Below are 27,589 nucleotides of genomic sequence, written 5' to 3'. Positions count from 1 at the left end.
GGGAGCTGGTAAAAATAAATAAGAACAGACTTTGAAACAGGAGTTGAGATCACCCGAACACTAAACAACTCTGAGCCCCTCAGATCTCCCGCAGGTAAGGGCCTCACTACCTGTCTCCCAGTGCAGTCTTCACCTGAACAAGCAAATCTCATCCAAGAAATGCCTGCTATTTGTTTTACTCAGGATAGCCCTCATTTGCTTATTAACTGCTCTGGTCCAAGGCTTTGAACACCTAGCTTCCAAACTGAGAGACTGAACTACAGAAGCTTCTCTCAGTTAGTTATTCTGTATAGATGCCTTTCCTTTTACTGTGTAGAAAGTATGTACAGTGGGGTTTTTGAGGGGGGCAGGGTAAGCTGTAGGCTTGTGATGATCGCTCGCAAAGACAACGGCCTCTTTTTTAAAAGAAATTTCAGATTCCTTTTTTTTGTGCTATGCTTGTGCATTGAAAATGGGAGGTGACACTGGCAAGAACATAGCATTGTTAAGTGATTAAAAATAAAAAAAGGATGCATAAATATATTTAAAAATATTTCCAAATGAGAGCATAATGTAGGGTTATTACAAAAGTCCCCGGTTATTAAAGGGAAATGGATGAAACACCCAATACAACCCCAGTATAATTAATGAATATGGCCTGTGATTTTATTTTGACAATGCCTGTTTAAGAACTGCATTCAGTTTCCCAGAAAACAGAATTAGCTTTTCGCTCAACCACAGCTGATGTTCTAGTCTTAAGCAAACAAACTGATTTTGGTGATGCCCTCCCCAAACTCTTACTCTTTGTAACTGCAAGTTCTCTACAGGCAGGTACAAATTCAATGTCATTGTTATAAACCTTTGTGTGACCCATGACTAAAAAAATTACTTAGCTTCTTGCTCATGTCTGCTCATGTCATATCCTTTGATTTGTTCATTGAATCGTGCAGCTCTGCAGCCTGCAGGACATGATGCTGCTCATCTTCCAGCAGCTCTGCAAACTGACAGGAGTTGTGAGTGGGATGTGGAGGGATGGGAGGACCACACAAGAAATGACCTCTCTGGATCATTTCTGTTCTGGACTCAGTGCCATCCTCTTGGTTTATCTTAATAAGCACCCAGGTAACATTTTTTCTCCTGTTACAACATTGAACATGTTTGCCAGTCCTGCATTATGAATCCTGGGATTAAATGTGATAGTCCCTCCTATAGCTTCTGTTCTATTTAGTGCCATAAATTAGTCTTGGTGAGTGAAGGAAGAGTAATACAAATTCACCCTTCTAAAATACCTCTTTACTTTGTGTAAGTCTACAGAACTCTAAAGACCGGGCAACAGCATCCTACAATTTGTAGGTCATCTATTGCCATCAGTCATCCCAGTATAGTAAACACACTAAAATACAGCTGTCTCCGAAGCTTTTGAGGGAATTTGCTCTTTGATGTGTGAGATAAATTATTGTGTGTATTATTTCATTCTCCCTTGAGAACAATTTTGAAGTTTTACATTCTCTTCCACGAAGAGATCTCATACTAGACATTTATTCAGGTGTGATATTCTTGTTTTACAAACACGTCTGAAGTTCATGAAGAAGCCATTCTTCCTCTTTTGGTGGAAGACTTCAGTTCCCTCAGTATTCGCTACAGTACCCAACCTTATAGCTTGGGACAAGAAGGGAAGAACTGTGCATGCACCATGAGGCAATCAGATAACTGCAGTATTACTACTATTGGCACTGAAGTCTAACTGGGACACTGGGTCCAGGAACCCCATTGATGCCGATGTTGTGTCAGAACAGCCTGGCACGACCAACCGGCACCTGTTCTACCCATCACCTGAGCCTCAGCTTCCCCACCTGATAGAAGATGTGTTCGTGTTTTAGCATCTTGTTGCTGCTTTTCCTTCAGTACAAGATTAGCCCTGTCTAAAATGATCATGGAAATTTTAATCCCAAAATTCTCATTTTTATCTTCCCAGGCCAGTTTTGCTTTGCTAGTAATTGTGGATTTCCAGAAACCCCAGAAGACTATAATAACTACAAAATGCTGGGCAGTCTATTTGTGTCTCATCCTATTAGTTGTTTAAAGGCAAAGTGGAATATACATCCAAACACATCACAGATAAAGTCATCTAAATCCTAAGAAACAAAAAGTATACCCAATAAAAATGTATTTTACCTACATAATTGCAATCTCAAATCTCTGCTAGAGTAAGTTTTTACCAAACATTATCATAACCTTAAACTTTTAATTGTCCTAAACACTACCTACTAACATGGCAAGAAATTTAATGCACAGATTAAAATATCTCTATCATACTGCAGAATAAAAGTCCCCAGACAACTGAATACTAAATGTATGTATTTCGTGTGGATGCTCATATGGGAATGTCAGTAGGATGCTAGAATCCCTTCTGTGTGGAGGCAATTACATAAATATAGCTCTACATAGGAGAAATGTAATACATCTTTGCTTTGAACAGTCCAGTTTCTCTCATAAGTCACATTGGTAGATGTCTTTTCATACAGCGTTGAGGATTCAGGGTTCATTCCCTCCCATTGGTGAGTCATAAGCTGAATTCTTAAATTGAATGGCTTATAAAGCAGGATCTAAGCAGAAAAGTGCTTTTTTTTTTTTTCTAATTTGATGATCATTAATGACTGTGAGTAGTCTGAGATGTATACATTGCCCCTTTACATCTTTAGGCAGGAGATAAAGCAGAAAGAGACGTAACTGTTATATGGACCAGTACTATTTTATGTATTCAACTAGTATTCCCTCTTCAGGACCAAGAGAAAGTATTTATTTTTGCCCACTTTACAAAAGCTGAATAAAGAATCTATGGTGACGGGACTGGATGCTCCCAGTATCTTGTCCATCATGAATACAAATCTCCTTAATAAGGCCTTTACATTTTCTAATTCAAGTAAATTATTTATTGTTTACAAGTTGCTCTTTTGGGTAAACTTTTATAATCAGAAGCTTCATTTTCTTATTCTATGTAACATGATGCCTACAATCTGTTAGTGCTATAAATTAACATTTATTTTCCCTAAACTAGAGTTGACATCCCCTACTTTCTAAAGCAGTAATCATATTTTGCAAGCTACCACTAAGCATCACTGAGGTATGAAGGCAGGGCCCTTAAAAATGAGGTGGCTGCAAAGAAAACATATAAAAGAAAGTCACCATCATCAGTTAATTTGGGGGGGGGGATGGGGACAAGGACGACAAACAAAACCAAACAAAAAACCAACAACCACCACCAAAACAAAAGAAACTGGCAACTAGTTCACCTGCACTGGAGGATGTGATAACTATGCCCATTTTATTGCCTTACAAATTGACCTTAAGGAGTTTACTACCTTCACAGGAACCATTGCAGGCAGATGATATATATACTCTTGCATTGTAAACTGGGCTTTTACATAGCAGGGGAACACAAATTCCTTTGACAAAATTGATGAGATTTACTGGAGGCAGACAGGAACACTTTTATGTTCCTGTTTACGAGTGACTCCAAAGAGGTAACTCGAGTTTCTCAAAACAAAACTTTTTAAAATCGTTTTTCCAGGTAAGAAAAAGAAAGGTGGGAAATCATTGCAAAAAACTCTCCTGAGAAACAAGTGACAGGAGTTGCTTGTTCAACAAGCTACCCTTCCGAAAGCCTTTCCTTGGGTGGAAGAAGGGACCATTAGGCCACCTACCTTCCACTTAGCTCCCGCTGCGTAATTCAGCCTGATGCCTCTGTACTCGCCCCACTCACTCGTCTTCAACTCCGTGCTTCGTACAGGAGCTGGATTTGGAGATGTCGGGCAAAGAGCCTTGCCTTCAGCGTTTGGACTTCCAGGAGAGCTGCAATGCTATTTTCTACTTGCAAAGGCGCTTCCAGGTTAAAATGCAGCATGCCAGTCTTTCCTGAGCACATTCGCACCAGTCAAGCCTTTTGTTGGAGAGAGCTTTCTTCACTTTCCATCTCATCTTGTGGATCTCTTTTGAGCTGTCTCCCATCATTCAGCATTGGTTTTTAAGGGGCAGACGACACCACTAGACATGGGACAGCACTTTTTGTCTCATAAAAAGCGCAGCGATGTAATGGGATTTCTACTTACCCCTTTCCTATTTGCACATCGATATGTGAATATCAGCTTCCTTCTGTACCAGCCCTAGCTCATCAGGAGCTTGGGTTGAATTTCTCCAAGCCCCTACATGGAGCAGCTTTCTAACATACCTTCCTTGGCCCTGTAGGCTGCATTGCTCTGTCCTGCAAGTCTGACTTTTTTTCTTCTTTTGACCCTGTTAAAACTTACTTGTTTGAAAGAGCTGAGTTTATTAAATAATCCAGATAACTCTGTGACTGCCTTGTCCTCATTATCACTCTGGTAATATTTACCCCGTCTAAAATTGCTGCCAGTGGTTATTTATTCAGTCTTTAAGCAGTTCGAAATAATACTTCCCTAGATTGCTGATGAAAACGCTAAAGAGCCTCCCCGCAGCTCCCCAGCAGAAGCACCCTCATTAAATGCTAGTGCTCCTTGGACAATTGATCTTCTTTTCATTTAGTTCTTCATCTGTTTGTGCTTTATTAATTTTGTGTGGTCCTTACTTTTTTCCGTCTTACTAATTCAAGTACCTAGCAGAAGTCTATTACACTGAAGCCATACCTCTGGCAATTTACTGCGTAATCATATAAAATGAGGAAATTAAAGACATGTTTACCAAGACCTATTTTCTCTAAAAAACCACGAAGACCAGCATTAGTTGTATTCTTCTCTGTTCACCATGTATTAGCTGATGACCGCATCTCTTCCCAGACTGCAGCTGCCTGTGGCGCTCCATTTGCTTCCTGCGTACGGGCTCCACCCCAACACAATTCTCCGTCCCCTGAAATGTCACCAACAGTGACAACGCATACAGGGATCGGCAGGTCAGAAATCTCTTCAGCCAACCCCTTGAGAACTTCCAGGCCACTCAAAAACGTAGTAATTTCACCACAGGTCTCGCTAATAGATGTTCTTTAGATGAGCCTTGAGTGTCCTCAAGCGATGCATGTGCATCTCCCTGCTTGTTTCTAGATACTGCATAGTAATAGCTACTGGGGACCTGAGCTGCTTTTTTTTTGCATCACTGGTAAACAGTTACCTGTTTGCCCTAGGATTAAGCTTGTATCACTGCTTAGATTATGGTTATGCATTAAGAAAACCAAAATAAAACCTTTGTTCCTTTTGCCCCTGTGCTAGGCACCATCTCTGTTTCTCCCCATCAATTTATCCTATGTCCCATCTTGTCACTTGTTTTGACCTCAAAAGCGGTCCTGCCCTTGGTTACGCACCTGTGAGAGAGGGAAGGGCTGGGCGCTTCCCCAGAGCTCCGTCAGAGCGGGACGGGGCCGGTGCGGCGCCCGGAGGGGCCCTGCCCGCCCCGCGGGCAGCCGGGCCCCGGAGCTGCTCCCCGCAGGGAAGCGCCTCGGAGCGGGGCGGCGGGAGCGCTGCCGGCGGCTGCCGCGCCTTTTCCCTGTGCCTTCGGAGAAGGGGTGGAAATAGCGTTATGCGTGGACCAGCGCTTTGGACTGCGGAGAAGGGCAGGGCTTGGGACGGTAGCGGCCCGAGACGGCTCGCCAGTTAAGCGCCGTCTTTCCCCATCGCCGTATAATTAAGGGTGCTTTCTTTTTCCCTTTTTTTGTGTTCATTAAAGACTGTTACGGCCCCTCCCGCCCCCCTGCCCGGCAGCAGGGCTCCGGGCAGGCGGCGGCGCGGCGGAGCGCAGCCCCCCCGCGGCCGGGCGGGGGCTGAGGCGGTGCCGTGCCCCGGGGCGGGGAGCGGAGCGGCGGGGGGGCGGCGGAGCTGCGGCCCGGGCCCGCGGCGAGCGGCGGCCCGGCAGCGCGGCGGCATGACAGGCAGCCGCCGGCCCGCAGCCGGCCCCCGCCAGCCGGCGGGCGGCGCGGCGGGGAGCGCGGCCCCGCCGAAAAGTGAGATGGCCCCCTGGAAACAGCCGCGGCGGAGGCTGCACCCCCGGCGGGCGGCGTGATCGCCTCCCGGCCGAACCATGGGCCAGACCTCGGTCTCCACGCTGCCCGAACCGGCCGGCGGTGAGTAGCGGCGGCGGGGCAGCGCGACCGGGGCCGGGGCGGCGGGGAGCGGGGCCGGGGGGGGGGGGGGGGCAGCCCGGGCGCCCCGGGGCGCTGCCGCCTCCGCCCGCCGGTTCCCTCGGCAGCCCCGGGGGGCGAGGGGCTCCGCGGTGCCCCCTGGGGGTTTGGGGCGCCTTTTTTCCCCTTTAATAAATAAGTACGAAGGGGGAAGAAAAAAAAAGGTGGGGGGGAAGGAAAGGAGCTCTGGCACCTCGCCCAGCGGCGCGGCTAGTAACCCGCCCATCTGGTTGCTTTTGGCTCCGGGACATTTTATGTGTAAGCAGACTATTGAAAAATAAATAAATAGCGTGTGAGTGGAACTCCCCCCCCCAGTAAAGCAGCCCTAGCTGTTTGCAAGTTTTTGAAGATAATACAGACTACTTGGGAATGCTGTTTGGAGGCATGTTAGGATAACCCGGTGCGTTTTAGTTACTGAAAAGCAGAGTGGGTCTCTTCCCACAGTAATAGGATGTAGAATCTAAATTAACTCCAGCGAGGTTTGAAGTTTCCTGCGAATATGTCACTGCACGCATGTTTTTCCTCAATGCCTGTTTCCTTTGCGTCCATTCAAAAAAAAAAAAAAAAAAAAAAAAAAAAGCAAATCCTGTAGTAGGCTTTAATTCCAAAGGCTGAACTTTATTCTTAACTTGCTTATTGCTATTACTGTGGGAATGTTTTGTCAAATAGGAGACAGCACAACAAACTTTCTCCCCCCCCCCCCTTTTTTTTTTCCTTCACGGGTGTTTCAAAGAATGGTTTTAGTAATAACACATGCATTTTCAGAAAAGCTCCGTTATAACTTTCCAGTCATACCATCCCAGTCAAAATCTTGGGTGATTTCTTCTCCTGCCAAACATTGCGTGAAAGAGAAATTTGACCGTTTCCCATAAATTCCACCATCCTGTTGAAGGTTTCACCCAGCAGCCAGCACGTTAGAATTACATCAAGGTAGGCGTCGGGAAACAGATGTAAGGAAACAGATGGGCCGGTTAAAAGTTTTTGTTAAACTTCCTGTACGAAAACGTGTCCAAACTCTTACGTGCAAAAGTCTATTCTGAGAGTGTTTTGCCTGGGAGGGGGCCCGTATCTTGACTAGCGATAGCTGTGGTGCCTGCGTTCCCTCAGCAGAACGCTAACGGACAATAATAGGACTGGATTTCTAGTTTTAGCTAAAAGAAAAAAGTTACCCTTGAATTCTTTCCTAACTGAAACCAAGATTTTCAATCAGGAGCAGTAAGACAGTTATCTGAAGATGTAAGTTATGGTGATGCTACCTCAATATTGGCAAGTAAATTCTAGTTATCACCATTTTAAGAGCACTGCACTCGTGATGAGACACTGGTAGGAGTGCCTGCGGGAGGTTTCACAGAAGAGCGGTTCCACTGCACTTTCAGCCCCATTGAAAATGTTGGGAGAATATATCCTCAACAAGAAGCCGTAGGGGCAAGTAGGTTTCTGGGTGGCATGGATTCTTGGGGGTGCAGTCACTTGTTTTCTCCAGTCTGCTGTGCAGGTGTCGTCTGAATGCTTAGTATGTTGCAAAGTTTGAGGCCCCGTCCAGCTCTAAGCAGGGCAGGAGAATGACTTCCAGCAGTTCCAGTTCAGACAGATTGCCCCTTAGGCAAGTAGTCCTAAAATCTTCGTTGATTTTGGCGTGCCAGCCAACTACAAGCCATTTAAGTCTTTGACAGCTGCTAGAGATTAGAGCTGAAGGAGATCCCTGTCTTGCACACGCAGGGGCTACAAATCTGTTTTAGCGCTAAGGAATCAATAGTGCATTCAGATCCCCAGTGAGCCACACAAAAGCAGCTGTGAGAAGTTACTTGCCTGTTCGCTCCCTTTTTTTCCCCAGCCGTGCCAGCCTGCGAGGGCGCAGACCCTGCCCTCTGATCCCTGTTGTGCCCCTGCAGGGTTCAGAGGGGCTGTCGGCTGGGCACAGAGCACGGCACCGCTAGTAAATCACTGTGGGGCCTCCGTGTGGACTGATACGGTGAACGTGGTTTGATGTCGAAGACTGAAGACTGAAAAAAAAGATTTTTCCTGAAAGTCAGAGTGTTAGAAGAGATAAACTACAATTCTCAGTGTGGACCCCAGCCAATGTTCTGCTTTTTTTTTTTTTTTTTTTTTTTTTTAAGATTTACTTTAAATGAAGGATTTTACTCTTGGAAAGGGAAATACATACTAAAGTACTTAAACAGACCGAGGTCCTAGTGGCCCTTTCCCATTGGTTTAAGTGCAAGACTGAGGCCTAACTATAACACTCAAAGTCCTCAATTGGGCAAATGTATGCTCATACCAGATGGATTAGAGTGGCTATAAAGAGAGGAAGAATTGGATTTTCATCCCCCATTGGAACTTCCTCTAGTAGCAATGCTTTCTTGCTAGGGTTTGCCATCAGCTGCGGGTGAGTGGGTGTTGAAGTATTTTGGACAGGAGGATCAGGGCTTTATCATCTCCCGTAACTATGAGCGGTAGATGGGCAGCAGAGCAGGTCTTAGCTGCCTGTGGACACCCACCAGGCAATCCTTTGCTCCTTCTCCTCAATTCCAGCTTTCCAGTCATTTAGTTGAATTTTCTAAAGCTTGTTTGTTATTTGTCATGGTTAGCAAATGTGAACAAACAGTGATAGCAAGAGGTGCTTGGGAAGACAGTATAGACAGTACAGATATATGGAAAAGGAGGAGTGCGTACTGTCCTTGTTCATCTTTCCTCTTCTGTGATTTTCCCACGCCTGGCGGGACTTGATTCAACGTGCTGTCTCCCCATTCATTGGCTGGAGTTCAGTGCTTTTGCGGGTTATCAGCCATCGTGTGCAAAGGCTATCACTTCTGCTTTCTGATTTACAGCTTATCAAAGGGCAGCAGAGCTGTGCACTTTTTTCAGTCTTTTTTTTTTTTTTTTTCTTTTTGAATTTGTTCTTGGGTGATTCAGTACCTGCCACAGTAGGGGGAAACAGCCAAGTCCTCAAGTGGAAGCATGATCAGCATATTGGGAAGATAACACTTAAAAGCAGACCTAGTTAGGTGGCAAAAGATTTCTGTTGTTTCTTGAATAGTGATGCCTTGTCGAGAATGAAAGTTGCAGTACTAACAGACCTACCAGTGTTTCTAGGAAGAGGTCGGTCAGTTCGGCATGGGGCCCGTGGAGCACAGCAGAGGGCCTGTGGAGGGGAAGGACAAGGTGCAAAGGGAAGGTCTCGGGAACCTCTTGCCCCAGTGGCCAGGGTGCTCAGCGGGGCCAGCTGAAGACTGGGGTCAGCGCCCCGTGCTGACCTGCAGTGCCAAGTATGTAATCCACGGGCCTGTTTACTCTGGGGTGGGTGGGCGTTCCTCTCGTTGTATACATTTTACAGAAACAGCACAAATTGTCAGGCTTGCGTTTCATCCTATTACAGACCCAAAGTTTTTTTCAAGGACATGAAAATGTACTTCGACAGCAGAGGAAAACCATTTCCCACCCAGCTCCCCCCATGAGATGAAAGCAGTCACCGGTAGGATCCTGTTGTTTGTTGACCTTGGCACTCAGTGAAATGATTATCATAGGTCAGAAGTGAGCATGTTTCTCAGACTGCTCTTTTTCATCTCTCTTGGCTTTAAGGGCTTTCCTGTTCATTGACAAGGGAACAGCAGCTTCACCCGTGTCTGTGCAGAAGAATTGTAATTGCCTTAACTGGGCAACCTTATCTTAATCCTGAAATGAAATGGAATACTAATATTTGTTTCAGCAGCTCTAGGTGTTGGCAAACAAACTAACTGGTTATCAGCACAGCAATTTCAGGACTTGTCTAGGAAGAAAAGTTACTCCAGTAGCACTCTTCGGTAGTAGCTACCTGTAAGCCTTACTGAGGGTGCTGTTCTGGAGCGAGCACTTCTGTTCCTGAGGAGCTGGACGTGGAGATACTCAGCCATAGCCTTAAATTCTCATCCTGACTCAGTCCACTATGAATCCGAATGTGCAGACAAGTCCTTACAGTGATAATTCTTAATGAAGAAAAAAATGAAGTTGATTTTTCTCCTCCAGCTTCTCTTCCTTTCAAAAGTGGAAGAATTTTGACATCATTGCACTTTACAGGAGGGCATCTCAAAGTATTTACAGGCACAGTGAGCTACTCGCAGCACACGTGTTAGCCGGTCATTTCAGTTATTGGTGTGCTTTAAAAGAGTGGAAAGCTGAGATATTGAGCTGAGACGTCAAGTCCCATTTGATGTGAAGCCCTAAATGACTTGTCCACAGCCACAAAAGAAGTTCTGGGCAGAGCACCTCACCTTCCTTATTTTTTTCAAGGGTTAAGTTGATCGGGGGTTTTGAGGCTGAACTCTTGTAGGACTGCAATGGGAATCCTATTCCTTTTTTTCCTCTTCTTTATGGTTTTGTAAATTATGGAAGAATTGTAAGTACGAAGGGAACTCTGTTTTTGGTTGCTGCTAAATTTACATCCAAAGCTTTTCAGGTTTTCTGGATCTTGAGCATGGAAAACTCTTCCCTCATCCTACCAGTGTTTTCAGATGGGGCTACAATTGTGACAGCTCCAGAATTTGGGTTAATTAAGTAGGCAATTTGCCCTAGACTTTGGGCTGATTGAGTGGGTGTTCTAGATACCTAGTCAAAGGCATAAAAAGCCCATGTTTTCAGACAGAATGGGTAGCCACAAATTTGCCTGCTACTAATGGGAACTGCAAGAGCTCTTTTAAAAAATCGGTCCGTGTGTGTCTTGAGCTGAAACATCAAAAGTAATAGCAACTACTGAAAATGTAGGTCTCGGCACCCAAACCCATTCTGATTTGTGCTGTTGGTGAGGGCCCAAGTGTGAGCATGTGGAATGAATCACTGTTTATAGAGAAAAAGAATTGTACACATTTTTAAATATAACACATTTACACATTTATAAAATATAAAATGCATTTCCATGTTCATGGGTGCTACCGTACACTCTGTGATCTGCCAGAGCAAAACTGTGCCCCAGATGCCTTAGCAGTTGCTGCCAGTTGGCCCAGACCGAGCTCCTCAGCTGCAGCAGTAACTCACTGCAGAGGAGGCTGCAATCTGAGCCTTTGCTACGGGGCATGGCCAAGAGCAGAGATCTTGTAAGGACACGGGGGACCAGCCACACCACAGGAACCGTGTGTGAACTGCAGGAAGATGTGTGTGTGAAAATAAAGGCCTAATGCTCAACAGGTCCCAGGTTGGTGTCTCACCTCTTCTCACTCTGAGGCTGCTTCAGGGATGACCAGGAATTCTCCTCACTTAGCTGCCAGGGTATGTGGCCTTTCATGTCAGGCACGCTGGCTGAGATGCCTTCGTGCGCTGTTGTTTGGTAGCCACTAATCACCTGTTCGCGGTGTTAATCATCAGCTTCCTCATCTGCTGCCAGGAGAAGGAGAGCTGGCTCCCGGGAGGTCAGCGCGGGCAGGGTGGCAGAGCTCCATGGGCTGGCTGGGTTTGTGTAGAGTTGTTTTCTCAGATGACCACCCCGGTACTTCCCCCAGATGAAAAGCTCACGGGAGGTCTCGTTTCCTCCTGAGCCCCCTGTGCTAAGCCCCACTGACAACTGATCCCACTCTGTTGGATCTCAGCCACCCCTTGGATCAGTTGTCCTTCCTTCCTAGATTCTCCTCCTCAGCTTGCTTACTGCTCCTGAGTAATATAGCCTCGTCCTTAAGTGGTGTTTTCCACTACAGATTTCAAAACACTTTCCAGTCCTTTTCGTAGTATTTGTTGATTTAAATGGGAAAACTGAGCACAATGAGGCGGGACAACTTACTTGTGGTCACTCGGTGGGCCTAAGGCACAGCCAGGAGGAAACCAAAGAGCTCCCCAGTCCTCATCAGTGTTCGAGCCATATCACAGTCCCACCTATTAAAAGCGGAAAAGACTTGGACATTTGTATCTTTCTTTATACGTTTTTACCTACTTAAAGTTGTCCTTTATTCATTTTGGGTACTGATACTTATCGAGATTCAAAAGATGAAGAAACAGTAACATTTCTGGAAAATACTTCTGAATCAATGCTGGATTTGGATTTATTTTTCACTTTATTTTATTAGAACATGATGATGATAAAAAAAATAGTGCATTTAATGCTTTGGGTCAATCACGGATGCATTTTTAAAAAAATACTCCAGCAGACAGCTACCTTCCAGAACTTATTTCTGCCCATTATATTCAAATTGTAACAGTGGCTAGAAAAATATTTCTGATCCACAGCAGTGCCCCAACCAGCTGCCATTCAGTCCCATACAGAGCAGTGATTTCTGAAGGGTCCATTTGTTGCCTTCTCTAGTTGACATTAGGGGGATTCCTGATCCTGTGCTTTTTCTGATGGGGATCGTGACAATGTGGCAGAGGGATTTTCATTCGAGTAGGTCTGGGCAGGGCCAGTGCTAGGCACAGGAAAAAAGAGAGGAGGTAGTTTGCGGGTCATGATAAAATGTCTCTAGTAGCAGGCAGTGGTGGCTCTGATCTGCTTTGCCCCGTGCAGATCCTGAAGAGCGAGGCTGGCTGCTACTGGCCCTGCTGAGGGAGCAGCCGGGGCAGAGGTGTGTGCTGGGGAAGGAGGCAGTTCGGTTTTGTCTGTGCCCCTGAGTCGACAGAATTCAGTTTAGCCAATGCTGCTTCGAAGCCATCGATCAGGTCTGGTTTCGAGCCACATAAAGATATTGATGTTAAAAATCTGTGCAAAATTGAAGAAGGAAGAGAAAGAAAATATGAGTACGAACTATCAGCAGGGAAGGTAGGCAGACAGTGAGGGGGGGGTTTATTTGATTTTATGCCCCCAAAACAAAATCAAGGGCAAATAACGAAACCAAGTCATTTATGTCCCCTCTTAGGTGAACTCTACAACCCCTAGACTGTCAAGTGTATTTTTGGGCTAGAGTGTGCTATTTCCTACAGTGTTGCATGATAGAAATGGTTCAGTAGGAACTAGGTAAGAAGGTTGCTGCGAACATCAAGGTGATGCATGGTGTGAAGCTAGACTGTTTTCTCTTCTCACTGTCTCTGACCAGAATCACATGGTGCTGGGTGTCCTCTCTTTTGGGTTTGGGTTTTTTTTTCCCCCATTTTGTTCTGGATTTAAATATTACCAGATGTGAATCAATTTAACCTTGCCTGTTTGCAGTCCACAGCATGTTTTGGACTAACAATCCGCACAGACAATGCAATTACCTCTGTCCATCACGTGGAGGCTCATTATTAGGAACTTTGATTTAAGACTTGAGTTGCTTACAGGCTTTATACAAGGTCGCTGCATAGGGATGAACTTCTGTCCCTGACTTGGTTTTCAGGTACTTGGAAATAAAGTCTTTGTCAAAAATGAAAGTCTTATTTACCTTTGTGTTCTCTCACTGCTTTCAACAGCTGTGATGATCAGTGTAAGTGGGCAAAAAAGCTAGGGAGAAATGAGCATCTAGGTTGCTCCGTCATTGTATGGAAGTCTAGGGTGTGCTGTCAGGTTGCATGCAAGTAAAATGAGAAAAAAATGTGAAGATAATGACTTGCTGTCTGTTTTGTATTGATAAAGGGTTGACTAAGTATATGTTGGATAATACTCTTCCTTATAATACTATAAAATTGTGATAACACTTTGTTACTTGGCAGATCGGAGTATTAATACAGAATCCCATGTCAATGATAGCTTTGTGAAAATGAAGTTTTATGTATGTATGAAAAGATGTAAACAGCAAGGGATGTGTTGCCTTTTTGTTCTCTGATTCCTGCTTTGGTTTTATACGAATTAGAGTGATGTTTTGTTGAGCAGAGTTAGACTCTGGTAGAGCTGTCCTAACATTTGAAACTATGTGAGCAAAACCAGTTCTGTTCCCAAAGATCAGCCTGCATCCCTCACCCCTGAGAATGTGCCTTTTTTTATTAATGTTGCAAGATGTCTTCGCTCTGACCAACTGCCGAAACCGTTAGCAAGTCCTCGACATGTAGACAGACCATCCTTTTTTCAGTATTATTTAATCCATTTTGTATTTTCTGGATCTGAATGTTTTAATGTGTTGCCAAGTAAAAGTCCAAGAATGGTGCAGAGACCTTAGATGCTGGTTGGGCTTTTAAGCCTGGGCTATTACTGCTCTGCACGAACAAATCACATAGTTTATGGTCTATAAATAATTCATGAAAAATACAGACAATCTCTAATGTTTGTTGATTTAAGCTAACTAGGTAGTTTGCACAATTAGAATAACTGTGATAGACCATGAAACTTGATGTTTTCACTGCGGTCATATAATTTACATTTTTAGCTTAAACCATTGCTGACAAGACTTTGAGGTGCACAGGGACTCTTTTTCAGGCTTAAGAATTTTTCTTTAATGCTTGAAGCTTCAGCTCAGAAAATTAACTCTTGACTGGGGATTTGTCACCCCTGGTTGTATTTCTGGTGCTTGCAACCCAGAACTTTGTTGATGCACACGAAAATTATTGTCATTTTCTTGACCTTTTCTGCTGAAGAAGACAGGGCTCTTCTCCTTGCCTTCTGCCTGCATGGCTGCAGAGCAAGGGCAGGCAACAGAAAGCGATTTGGATCCCAACTTCTGTTGGGTAGCCAGCTGAATGAAGTAAAATAGCACTTGTCATGAGTGAAATTGGGCCTGAATGGCCAGGAAACTTCACGGGAGGGCATTCTGGCACTGGAGAGGATGGTGTGTTGAAGAAACAAATGACAACGACAGGAGCCAGGCTTTGCACGCCAGCTCAGCCCGCTGTAGTTGGGTGCACCAGTGATCTCCTTCTCAAACCAGGGGCTGGGAAACCAGTGCCGTGTGCCAGTGTCCGTGTCTGCATCCTCAGCAAACTGTAGCCTCTACTGATGTATCCCAGATACCAATATAAGTCGGTGTGTGTTGTTGCACAAATGCCGAAAGGCATAGCAGTTCATGGAAGAGTCATGATGCTGTAGCCCTTGGTTACGTCCTTCTGTGCCCCAAGTCAGCTTTTGCACACTGTAGGGAGCAAGATGTCTGAGACAATTACTCCTAACCAGCATTTGCCCATGAGGCCCTGGTAAGCCTCAGTGTGGCTTGCAGACCTCCCGCCTCTACTGTCTAAGGGATGCACAGAGGTTTCTAATGCTTGGGCACCAAACTGGTGAAGTTCACCAACGCAGCAGCATCCTGAGTTAAAAATGTGGTGTGCCCGTGAATAGCGAGGGCTGGTCCGTTTTGTGACTTTTCTCCCAGTTGCTTTCCTTTCTTATAACCCCCAGAGATCGACTTACCTGAAGCATTTATGTCATAGCAAGCAATATAAAGTCACACAGGCTGAAAAAATAATCTCCTGTGAGCTTTTTTTTTCCCTCTCCACCCCCCCGCCCCAATCCTGGATGAGTCAACAAAGAAATGGCACTTCCATTGCGTGTTTATGAAACACAGTTTCAGTGGGGTACAGTCAAGTAGTCTGAGTCACCTTACCACTTACAGTTGTTGTAAGCTGGTGGGAAATGATTTTTAGATACTAGCTGTGTTTATGAAGAGAAAAAAAAACCCCAAACAGTTCATTGCCAAGAAATTGGGCATGTTTGAATTATACATATATAATGTGTTATAATTTATTTCATTGGTAATAATTCAAAACTGGCTGTGCATTTCCTTTCCTGTAAATTCATTCAATGTGTCTGAAGATTACTGGTTTGTTTCTTGGAGTTTTATAGATTTATTGCATTTCTGAGGGGAAGGAAGTGTTGGTTTTGGCACGGATGCTAAGAATATTCTTGTTCTGAAAATGTGAAGCAGTGTTCTAGTGCGCTGGCCTCTTTTATGTTGAATCTGGCCTCTCTTATGTTGATACAGAGAAGGGTGTAGTGGTTTTCTTGTCCTACACATTATACCACCGTGCATGGTTCTTCTCTTCCGATGAATTGTTCAAATGATTGATTAAAAGAAGAAAAATATTAGTGTTAATAATTAGTATCAAAAATCTGTACGTGATTTAAAACAATTGCACTAATTGCAGAGTAGTTCCTGTGCTTAAATTCTTAAAATGAAAAGTTTTAGAAAGCTGTTCCGACTCTTATAAGAAGACTAGATTTCTTGGGAAGAAGGTGCTATTGTTGTTTCTTACTTGAATATTGCTGCTTTTGACACATGGAAATAGGGTATGGAAGAAACACATAAGGCCTGATGGTGAGACATGAAAGAGACTCTGTCTGTGCAAGGGAGCGAACAATAAAATGGACAACTAAGACTGTGGATAAAGCCAGCTTGTCAAGAGCTGGACAAGGACCAAGCAGAAATGAAAAATGGTCTGTACTTCAGTTGGAGGAGAAAGAGTAGCAGAACATGAGCCAGCAGGAGAAAGAGAGAGATGTTAACTACAAAGCATTGCAGAAACTATGTGACCATGACGCTTGGCTTTTAAAGCCTTTTGTTGGACAATACCATCATGTAACTGTGTCATGTTGTAGAGCAAACACGATTCTGAAGAGAGGAAGAAAGTTTTTGTTAGAAAAGTTTAGGGGAATTCACAGATACCTGAAACTGAAAAAACAAATACCTTGGATGCTTACAGCAACACCTCTCTCTTAACTCGCCTCTGGCACTGCTCCTCCTGCTGATCTAATTTTCCCGTCACTACTGGAGGCAAGGGGGGAGAAAAGGAGGAGGGCATATTTCAGCCAGACCCAGCAAGACAAACAGTTTGCTTCTGAAACATTTAATGCACCTGGAAACTCTGTAGCTTAGTTTGAAATGCATAATAAAAAATGTGTTAAAGAGAAAAATATTTAATGTCAGTATTGGATCTCTAGGATCATGTCTTTTTGAAAGGAGAAGAAGAGGAAAAAAGAATGAATGAAAGATGAAAAAACCCTTGAGAATACAGAGGTAGGCCGCTAGAAAGCATCCAAAAGCTAAGCATTATTTTTGGTACATTTTAAACCGTTAAGCAAAGGTTTGGGACTTTGCAGGTTTCTCTAGTTAGCTGGAGAAACTGGACACAAAATTTGATGTATGGCCCTGCACACTGTGTCTAATTCATAGACCGATTATTAGTTTGGAAATAGCTGCCGTGGCTGAAGATGCACCCACCGATGCTTAGCTTCCCTAAGGCAGAAGTTACCCCCTCCTCAGCTCAGCCTCGCTAACGTGCAGGCCTTTCCCAGCTGCTTCAGTGCAAAATCAGCAAAATCTGTTAGCGTGTAAGAGTAAAGGCCACAGCTTATCACCCTGGCATGATCTGGAAGGGTTTGTCTCTCCCAACTCTAAACTCTTCTGTGAGCATTAATCAGTCCTGAGAATGGTCTCGTCTGATCATTAAACACTGTTATCCCCTCGCCTCGCTACAGATGGAGTGTGCCAGACCTGAAAGCCATAGACCGAGGAGCTAAGTGAGCACAAATGAACAAAGTCAGGCCATGATTTTTGTGTTTGTACCTTTCAACCAGCCATCCTTAAGGGATCTGTTTGTAGAGAAAACATCTCTCTCTCTCTCTCTCTTGCTCAGCCTACAGCACGTTCAGGGTTTCCTCAACCACAGAAGAAAAACATTGCAAGAAACATCCCCAGAAGATGAGCTGAACAACAACAACAAAATAATAAAGTCCTTCATTAAGCAAGTTCACTGTGGTGAAGGAATACAGCTGAGGACAGCTAGCGAGTTAACCCCATGCTGTGGCCAGCTATTCCTTTAGCTTTTCGAGGAGGGCATCCTCCTCAGACCCTGCCTGCCTGTGGTTTAGCAGACAACATCATTATATTCTGACAGTCCCTGGATGGGAATGCTACTGTTTGGCATATTTGGCAACCTGTTTTTTCCCTGATGGCTTGTTTCAGGGGATATATGCCAGCAGGGCAGAACTGAGCCCCTGGTATCTTTCTGTCAGCACAGAGGTGTCTGGTGGCACAGACCAGGTTTTTTTTAACCCCTGAAGAATTGATATACCCTCTGTATATATGAGGCCAGAGGTTTCTTACTTTCAGTTTAATTTTTTTTACTTTTATGCAGTAAATTCCACATAGGAGTGAGGTGAGAGTGGAGGGAGAACACAGGCCGTAGAGCTAATTAAATTAGCCATTGCTTAAAAAAAAAAAACAAACGAAACAGCCACTTCAATCTCAAAAAAGAATACCAGCATGGAGCCCATTCTTTCTGGTTTAAGCAATTATTTGCATGCCCAGATGTCAATACGGGGAAAACTTGCAAATCTAGAGAGGTTTATTCTGTCTTACTCTGTGTATTTCTTTATAATTCAGTCTTTGCACCTACCATTTTTGGCGCTTTTTTTTTTTTTTTTTAATATATGGGGTGGTAGCAAAAGTTTTGAGACAAATGAAAAAATGCCAGTCTTGAGGGGTGAAAAAAAAAGGAGTGTGTTTGGGATGAGAGAGAAGAGAGGGAAGTTTGGGTAGTGTTGAGGTGGTGCAAGAGGTGACCCTTCAAGGAGACGGGTAGCAAAGTGAAAAGTCTTTATGAGGACTTCCAAGAGCCCTCCCTAGCCCAGCAGCGTGCTATGAAGTTATGTGAGAAAGCCAGCCATTAGTATATCTTAATGCAATTATTGTTGGTATCGTATTGATGGGTTTTTTTCTGATGTATTTACAGGAACATTTTTTTTCTAACCCAAGAATTATGGCTGAAGTTCCACAGAGAGATACACATATGTGTACAGTCACATATATTTGCAAAAGCTTTCTAGCGTCAGATTACGGTTTACATTATATTTTGCTCTAAACTTCTGTAGCACAATTTTCAAGAAAACTGTGACAGTTTTAAAATATTTCTCATCTCTTATTGGTTAAAATAGAGAAGCCAGAGCTCCGGTAGCAGTAACTGGGTTTAGACATAGAGAACTGTTTGCGGTTGGAGGACGGGTACATGAAGTCAGTGGACATGAGAGAAGCTGAGAGACGGAGTAATGCTCCCCAGGGCTCCCCGGTAGTAGGATAAGGTAGGTTTAGGGTAGGAGTAGGTTAAGAGCCCCTTTGCTCTGGGTCTCCCCAGTTCTGGGTAGGTGCCGTAAGAGGTAAATGGGATCCTCCAGTTTTGTGGATACAGCCCTCCATTTCATCTAGCGTTGCTATATTTGCCTGAAAAGAGAGCCACCCAAATTAAAGTCATGTCAGTGAAATCATTGATGAGAACTTTTCTTTGCACAAAAACCTACACTAATGCTTTTTAGTTATTGTCCTTCCAGCATTTTCACTGATTACTCACCTGTTCCTACTGGCGGGTAGTTTTGTGCTTATAAAAACATCCCGGTATACCCGAGAAAAGTACTTTGACTTCGTATAAAATTGTGATTGCATTCTTTTCAACAGCTTGACCAAAGCACATAAAGGACAGTATTCTACCGTTGTATATTTAGCTCGTATTCTGCCAATGTACATTTAGCTCTGGATTTAAGCTCTAGCTTGTTTTCGTTGTGAAATACGTGGGTTCGTCAAAATATTATGTGGAGGAAAAGGTCCTTTCCAAAAGCCGGCACGTGGGGCCACGGCCTCCAGAGTAATTACAGTAACGAGGAGCTTTCACCTGCACAAACAGCGAGAGCCACGTTATATTTCATATTGTTGTTCTCCCGCGCTGGGCCGCCTCCCCAGGGAGCAGGCGCCGAGCTCGGGGCGCCGCCGCGACGGGGAGGGGAGCTGCGCATCCCCGCGAGCCGCGGCTGGGGCTCGCTCTGCGCCCCTGTGGGTGGGCATTCCTGGCCACCGGCGCCTGTCCTTCCTCCTGCCCTTGCTGCCGCGCTGGTCTGCATCAAAGTGTGCAGTATTAGTGATAAACCATGGTATTCCTAACAGATGAGTAAATTAAAATATAGTGTTTTGTCTTCCTCTGAGTGTGAAGAAAAGGTATGTGCTGTAGTAACGCATTATTTTTTTTTCTTCTTAATCGTTAATTTTTTTTTTCTTAATAGTTTTTCTCAAAGCTAAACTTCCCCCAAAATGCAATTATACCGTAGAATTCTGTGTTGGGATGAAAGATAATTAAAAGTCTACTCAAACCTTCGATTCCCAAGTGGGTGAAAAGACAGAGGTTTAAAGTTAGCCTAGGGGCTGACTGGAGCGGGACGGCAGTGTCGGTGATGGAGCTCGGTGGGAAGGAGGCTGTTTGGATTGGAAGCTTCGAGGCGACATCTGAAGGTTCTTCATCCTCTTCAGAGCTGGTGTTGCCTGAAATAGCATCCCATTTTCCCTGGGACCCCGACACAATCCATGGACCCTACCCTTCAGTAGGCTGCTCCCATGTCGCCGAGCCACTCTGGCAGGGGCTGACTTACAGTGGGTCACCGGCTGGGTGCTCGGCCAGGCTGCTCCTCCTCATGCCGACGCCTGTCCGAACCCTGTGGAGCAGCCTTTAAAATGCCAAGGCGACATACGGCCCTGTTGATACGGGCCATATACATGTTCACAAACGTGAAACTGAAGAGTTCTGGTTTAAGTGAAAATTCTTATAGAACTGCTTCCCAGTGACCGCTATTCATAAAAGCATGAAATGCCATAAGGTTTGCCAAAAAAATTTTGAGTTAGTTACATCATGCATACCTCTGCTGTTCAAGTTTAGTATATTATTCCTGATCTTACACAGGAGTTAAAAAAAAAAAAAAAAGAGCCAGTTAACAATTAGTTTTAATTTAATTTTATTCCTTCTAGAACAAGAAAATATTCAGTGAAGGTTAATGATGCTTTTCTAGCAATTTTTTTTAACCTGAGTCAGGCTGTGCCATTGCGCTTACCTACATTCCTTGTATTGTACGTCTGTATTGCTAGACATAAAATCTCCTACCAAATACAGAAATCTTCAGTTTTACTTATGTGGCTTCTATATGTTTCCATCACGGTTTCAGGTTTTTCCCTGAAATACCTTAGCTGGTGTGAGTGTGAAAGGTTCAGTATGACTAGCCAGGGATGTCCTTCTGTACCTTCTGCGTGTAAGGGAGGGGACAGGCCCGCTACATGGGGCTGCCGTCAGTTCAGCGGCTGCCACATGTGGGCAATGCCTGCGTGGGGCAGGAGCTGCACGCAGTGATGCGCCAGTCCCTTTTTGGGTCTCTCCTGGGGTGAAAATTGCCCCTCCCTCCCGGAGCTCAGCATCCAGCTGGGGTGAAAAGCGAGTGCAGGGTCTAAAAATGTTGAATATGTGTGCCGAGTACTTGAATGTTCACAGAATGGGAGGGAGGTTTAGGGGAAATTATAAACCTTTTTCAAGGCAAGAAAAGTGACTGAACCCTTTATTGCTTCTTTTCATTTCCAAAATGTCACAGCCACTCCCCTAAGCTCGGGAAAGTTGCCGTCATTTGTTTGTAAGCTGCTTGAAGGCACTCTTTTAAAGAGTAATAATTAACCTCTTTCTATTTCAAAACCTGCTCTTATGCAAAGCGTGTTTTGCTGGGAATGGAGTTACGTGGCAGCTTTGTTCAACACAGCAAAGAGAATTTTCCAAGAGGTATTTTCTGAGGGAGGTAAATTGCCAGGGGCTGCAGGAGGGCCCTCTGCTCCTTCAGTCGAGGTTGGAGCTGAACGGGCTTCAAACCACGCAGTCGGAGCGGCACGCGGAGGGTGACTGCGAAGACGATGTGCCTTGCAGGAGTGCATGGGGTCTGGGTTTGACCCCTGGTTGCCAGCCCAGAGCTGCAGCCCGCCAGCGCGGGGGCGAGAGCATCCATCATCCGCGGGCTCTCTGCTTTCCTTTCCCTCCTTGGATCCCTGCAGCGATGCTGTTTTGGGGCTGCTGAGCAGGGACCCAGGTAAGCCCTGGCTGCTGGGACAGTTGCCCCTGTCTGGGCAAACCCTTGGAGAAAGACCCCTATGGAAAGACCACCAGTGGAAACTCAACGTTTGCTTGTTTCTTTGTGGGAGACTCTATCCACGTATCAATTCATTATTAAAAGAGTGGATAAATAGCCCGTTCTCTCCCTTGTTGGGTGCATCAGCTGCTGGGTGAGTTGCAGAAAGCCCAGGGTAAGAGCATGAGAAACAGTGGGGACTGACAAAAACTGACAGCAGGAACTTCTGAAGTATTGCTGTAGGCTTTCCTAAGGCATGGCTCGCTTTCCCAGGGACCACTGCAAACAGGCGAGCACTCCATCACATAATGTTCCCTTTCTAGGAAAACATTTGGTAATAGTTTATAAAAAAAAACTTTACAGAGCTTAAATAAAGCCAAAGATGAATTTGGTGAACCCTGATGCTGTACTTGGAAGGATTTTGAATTTCCAGTGCTGCTTAGAGTTGCTAGCGATAGTTGCAGGGCTTGCCAGTCATATTTGGGCTTTTTGCACAACCCTTTTTTTTTTTAATCAAGTTCTTACTATGGCACTTTTAAGCACACGGCTAAACACAGCTTTTGTGTTCAGTTCATCTGTATGAGCATGGTCATGGCACTCACAAAGATACCACAGAATTTGAGTAATCACAAAATTTATGAAATCCTGATAAATATGAGAACGGCTTCAATTTCATTCAGTTTCTAAAGTAAACCATTTTAGTGTTTTCATTTGTATTCTGGCTTGTAATTACTCAAGGGTCATTTAGCCTGGTTTACGTCTGCAGTCATAAATAATAATGAAAAAAATTCTTTTTAAGGAAAGCTGTTTTTGTTTATGGTTTAAAGAGAGTCTTTAAGGAAGTATGAAGTACAGTGAAGTGTGTCAGTGGCAGTGACCTCTGTCAGCATTAGTCTGGCTAATGAAGCTTGAATTATTCTTGATATCTGTATAGGGTTTTGTACAAAGTAAATAAATCAATATATTATCTGATTCAGGACAAGCTTGAACATATCTTAACGGTAACTGGAAGACTTAAAAGTTCTCACTGGGCTGTGAGGACTGCTAACTCCTAACTGCGCCTGGCTCAGTAGGAAAAGGAAAGGAAAGGTGTTCCCAGACAGCAGGGCAGTGGTGTGTGCTGATGGGGCTGGGTGGGCTCAGATCCCCCCTGCCAGGCAAACAGGCACCAGCGCTGGCGCCGCTGGAAACTCTTACTAACGATGCACGTGGAAGCAAAGTACTGAATGAATGTTGTTAGGCTCAGTGATAGTATAGCGCTGGAACGCGTTGGCAGGGGGAAGATGGGGTCTGGTATTTCTTCTGTGGGAATTTGCTTTCAGACTCAAGGGATGCTCCTCCAGCTCCAGCTAAACCAATTCGGTTTAAACTGGCACATAGAAGTTGAAGTTGGCACTTTATTTTAGCCTACAGATGACAAAGATATATTTTATGATTGCTCAGTGCCAATGTCTGAATGAGAGAGGTGTTAGAAAAGGACATGCTGCAAACAAAATCATATGAACTTTTGGATAGCTAAAAACTCTTAAAAATGCAACAGCTGAGCAGGTGGCAATGAAAAATTGGAAATCTGTTGTTCAAGCTGTTCTCTTTCATTTTATACTTAGAGCTGGAGCAAGAATGGTCTTTATGGTTTTTGTTTGTACAGCTCTTGTCACAAAGAGGTCCTGATCTTGATCAGCCCTCTTAAGCCCTGCAATAACACAGTCATTCATTATTAACGGAGAGCAGAGGAGAAGTGGGGACCTCAAATACAGCATGAGACAAGCAAGTGGGGAAATGAAGGTATCAATTATCTATCTGCCCTGTTGATGATGCTCTTACAGAGTAGTTGTTTTCCCCTAAGGGAAGAATCTGCTGGAAGAGCCAAGCCTATTCTCAGTGCCTTCTCTGACAACCAGACAATGTCTCCCCATCCGAGGCCTCACTAAGCCCTTTTCCCTCCCAGGAGGACTTGACGCTTTGGTTAGTCCTGGGCTGGTGCCTGGCCCTAAAAGGAGAGCACTGCTGGCTCTCCCACAGGGAAGTGGGATCCTGGTTTCCAGCCCCATCTCTGTGAGCGTCTGCACCCCCGGGACGCGCTACAAACAGGGTGCTGTCCTGGCACGGCATCCCAGTGCGCTGAGCCGAAGGGGAGCAGCTTTCTCATTTGCAATTTGTTCCAGCCAAAGCCTTTTGATTATCCGTACCTCACTTCCATAAACACCGGTTCCATGGAAAAGTTGAAGTCCAAAATGTGTTTGAATACAGCCTTCAAATCTACATAAAGATAGTACTATAATTCCATTGGGTTTTGCTGTAGTGATTTATGGTGCCACCGTAAAGCTTGCTTGCTTGCAAAGCCAGCTTGCTTGGGGGAATTACTATTTTTTATTGCGTAGGAAAGGGAACATGCTATTTTTTAAAGTATAACTGAATCCCATCACAAGTTGCACAGACCTGTCCTTTTACATGAACGTGCCCTTGAGTGTCCGAGTTTAAACTGGCAAAGGAAGAGCAGCTGGGCTGACAAATATGTCAGCTTGTGTCCGATTTTCCCCACCCTGGCCCTAATAAAGAACAAGATACGGGGAATAAAACAGCTGTTTGCTGTGTGGACAGGGATGGAGAGAGTAATGAAACATGATGCGGAATAAAAGTCAGCTGCAACTTGGCAACTCCCATTTCCTCCTAGCAAAGAAGATGACTTAGACTGTATTCAGAATTGTGATAGTATAGGTACAGAGTGATACGAACAATTTTTACAGGCTGTGGTTTTAGAGTTGACAAATTGGCATTTTGACTGAGAGGAACTGTATTTAATCATTAATAGTTTCTTCTGAATGTGCTGGAGTTTTATTATTATTGTTTATCCAAGCTGGTATCTAGCAACAAAGACAAGCATTTCAAAGGCAGCTAAAAACTGAACTTAAAAATAAACACAGTTTTCTCTACAAAGACTGCACATCTAATAGCTCATGCAAACATTTGCAATGACAGCAACACTCAGAAATTTGCTGGCTGGATTTAAAAGTGTCCTTGACCTCCCTGGCGGGGTTCTGAGGCCAGTGGGGTCGCAAAAAGAAACTATTTGCCTCGGGTTTGACTTACACACATTTGGACAAGTGCAATGTGCTGTTTCCTGTACTAGAAAAAAGGTGTTGAAGTCGTGCCAGTATAAAAGAAAATGTCGCTTTTAAAAGGCAGCACAGCGAGCTCTGGGCTGTCCCGTATGGGGGATTTAATTACACGACTGATCAAATTGCTCCTAAAGTTTTTTGTACGTAAATGTTCTGTTATTTGTAGATCAAGAGCTCCTTGTTATAGTAGTTACGTGTGAGGAAGCTTTGGGATGGGAGCCCACGAAACCAAACCTACTCTCAGATGTATAAACATGTTAATTGTGAAAGATTTGGTTAAAGACAGTAATAATAAAGGGAAAAGCACGCGTGTAATGTTCATATAGAATTGTATTTAGCGAGGGTGCTGGGTGGTCTGGAATGAGTCGGGGTGGGATGGCATGGGCTGGGGAGGAGAGATGTGTACCTCCTTCCCCAGCTTCCTTCACGCAGAAAAGGAAAATAGCTAACGGTGTTGGCACTTCAGGCGGTCATTGCTTCAGCGTTGGATGTGGTGAAGGGGTCGGGGCATGCTGCTGTGAGGAGCAGCTCTCACGCCTGCTGGCAGTGAGCTCGGGTGCTGACTTCATGGCAGAAGTCCTCCATCTCTTCCCAAACTTCTCCCCCATTCCCTCTTGTTCTGTTCCTGCCCTAGCTCCACGCTCCTAGCTCCACCGCTCAGCTCAGCCTGGTCAGCAAAACTATTTGCACGACCCTCCTGTGTCAGCAGTAGGAACTGACTCGGTTTTAAAAACCTAGGCAAAAGGTTATTTTTCTTCTGGCTCAGTTCAGTGATAAAGCGTAGCCTCACAAATGGTCACCAGCACCATCAGGTGGTTCAGCTGATGATTTTGTCGTGGTGGTGCAAAAACACAGGGTGAATTGACCAGGAACCTGCTGGTGTGTGCAGCATCTCTATGAAGCCATACCTGTGTGCTGCCTCCGCCAACAGCGGCGATGGCTTCTGGGGACACATCCAGCGAGCTGTGGGGAAACGCCTCTGTCTTTCCAGGTGCACCGAGGGAATGGCCAGAAGACGTCGGAGAGGGATCAGCAGCTGGGTCCTTTAGCCAGGGCTGCAGGGTAGGCGAGTTGTTAGTGGAGCAAAACCCTCCCTTGGGATAGTGTACGCCTCCAGAGGAACCAGCCAGCTGAGATCTGAAGCAGCCCCAAGTTTGCGTTTGCTTACATATGGAGAGGAGAGGAGCTAGAAACAGCCCAGAGTAACTTTGGCTGTGCTTTGACTGTTTTGCTAGGTTTTTGACTCAGCTCAGATAGCAAGTAGCAAGGGCCACCTGAGAGCGTGCTGGTTCACTCTCTGAAGGCAAACGGGCTCCTAAGAGGAGTCATAGGTAAGCATCTAGACCTGCCCGTGAGTTAGCAGCCTGACAGTACGGGGATTGCTCGGCCGAGTTTGCACTAGATGACGAGGTTTGTGTTTGCCTTGCATCTTTCGGTTTCATTTTCCCCAAATTCCTGTGGACTGTGTTTCTCATCTTGTCAGCTTCCTGGGAACGCCAGGGATGGGACATTCCAGTAGGGCAGTGACATGGCATACCTATCGCCTCTTGTCGGGACAAGCCAGCACCAGGAACCTTCCCCCACCTTCCCTTTCCTCCATGGGTGCCGCTGCTACTCGGACAGGGCATCCAAGGGCTCCTGGCCCATTTGGGGCAGTTGGAGAGGAACTTTGCCGCTAGCTGGAGAAGTGGGAATAGGGCCAAAGGCTTCCCTGTGACATGCTTGACCCGGTTTTATCTCAGCATCAGTATTACATACCCTATTAATTACCACAAAAATGTTTTCTTTTAATTCCTGTTTATTACCATGCAGGAGAGGGGCCACGTACTCGCTTCAGTTTATTTTCATACTTCTAGTCACTATCTGCTGGGAAGTTTTACAGCTTGCTTGTAGCTAAAAATATTTGTTGTAAACTTATTATAGTTATTTTTCTCCCCCGTATTAAGGCTATAGCAAGAAAAGTCAGTAAGGAAGTATTTCCAGTCCTGCAGTGCTGGTTTTCAGATGTGACATTTTAAAAATATCACTACAGAACTTAACAAGATGAGTACGTGCAGCTTGCTTTTAGGTGGAATTACAAAATTATCCAAAAACATTTTTAAACTATAAAGAGAAACCTATACCATTGTACTCCCAGGAGATTTGTCCCTTAATATTCTGACACAAGAAGCATGAATTTTCAATCCTCAGCCGTTCAGAGTAGTTTGGTTGCTCTTTTATGTACACTGCTTTTAGTTGTTGTTTTTTTCTGTCCTCCCACATCTCTGTTACTGTGCCTGGATATTTTTTTTTCCCCCTGTTTTTGTGGAGAAGTTGCTTGGATCCAGAATTTGACCTGGTGTTTCATATGTCTGGAAACAGGTGAGAAGAGAGGTGGTGCGATCGTAGAGGTATCACTGCAGTGCTTCATGCGCTGTGGAACCCCCCCAGCTCACGTGCCAGCGCAGAGGTAGCGGACGAGCTCTGCACAGGTTCCTGCATGAGAGGTGTAATTTAGCCAGGCTGGGTAGCCCTGACTAGCTGTATTGCCTGTGGTATTTCCAGTGTCTCTACAGAGTGCCCTACAACCATACCTTCACATTTTTTCTGTAGAATTAACCCAATGGGACTGAAAACTATATGATGAAGTAACTCTGAAGCTGC

The 27,589-nt window shown here is 44.8% G+C and overlaps 1 protein-coding gene across 4 annotated transcripts in view; it reads left to right on the top strand.

Annotated features, from left to right (window-relative positions):
• Positions 1-27,589, top strand: part of PHACTR2 (phosphatase and actin regulator 2) — a 145,002-nt gene that overhangs the window by 54,289 nt on the left and 63,124 nt on the right. The window contains exon 1 of one of the 4 annotated variants that reach the window (XM_087777388.1): positions 5,852-6,064. The exons of the other annotated variants lie outside the window; for them this stretch is intronic. Coding sequence (XP_087633514.1) covers positions 6,022-6,064 — 43 coding nt within the window. The 5' untranslated portion in view covers positions 5,852-6,021. Of the gene's footprint in view, positions 1-5,851; positions 6,065-27,589 lie in introns of those variants that run through there. 4 annotated transcript variants of the gene reach the window in all.

The sequence above is a fragment of the Nipponia nippon genome, unplaced genomic scaffold, assembly GCF_047370975.1.
Source record: "Nipponia nippon isolate SJK-2023a ecotype South Korea unplaced genomic scaffold, ASM4737097v1 scaffold_4, whole genome shotgun sequence".
NCBI classification, from domain to species: Eukaryota; Metazoa; Chordata; class Aves; order Pelecaniformes; family Threskiornithidae; genus Nipponia; species Nipponia nippon.
Note: the sequence above shows the minus strand (reverse complement) of the source record. Positions and strands in the feature narration are given on the sequence as shown.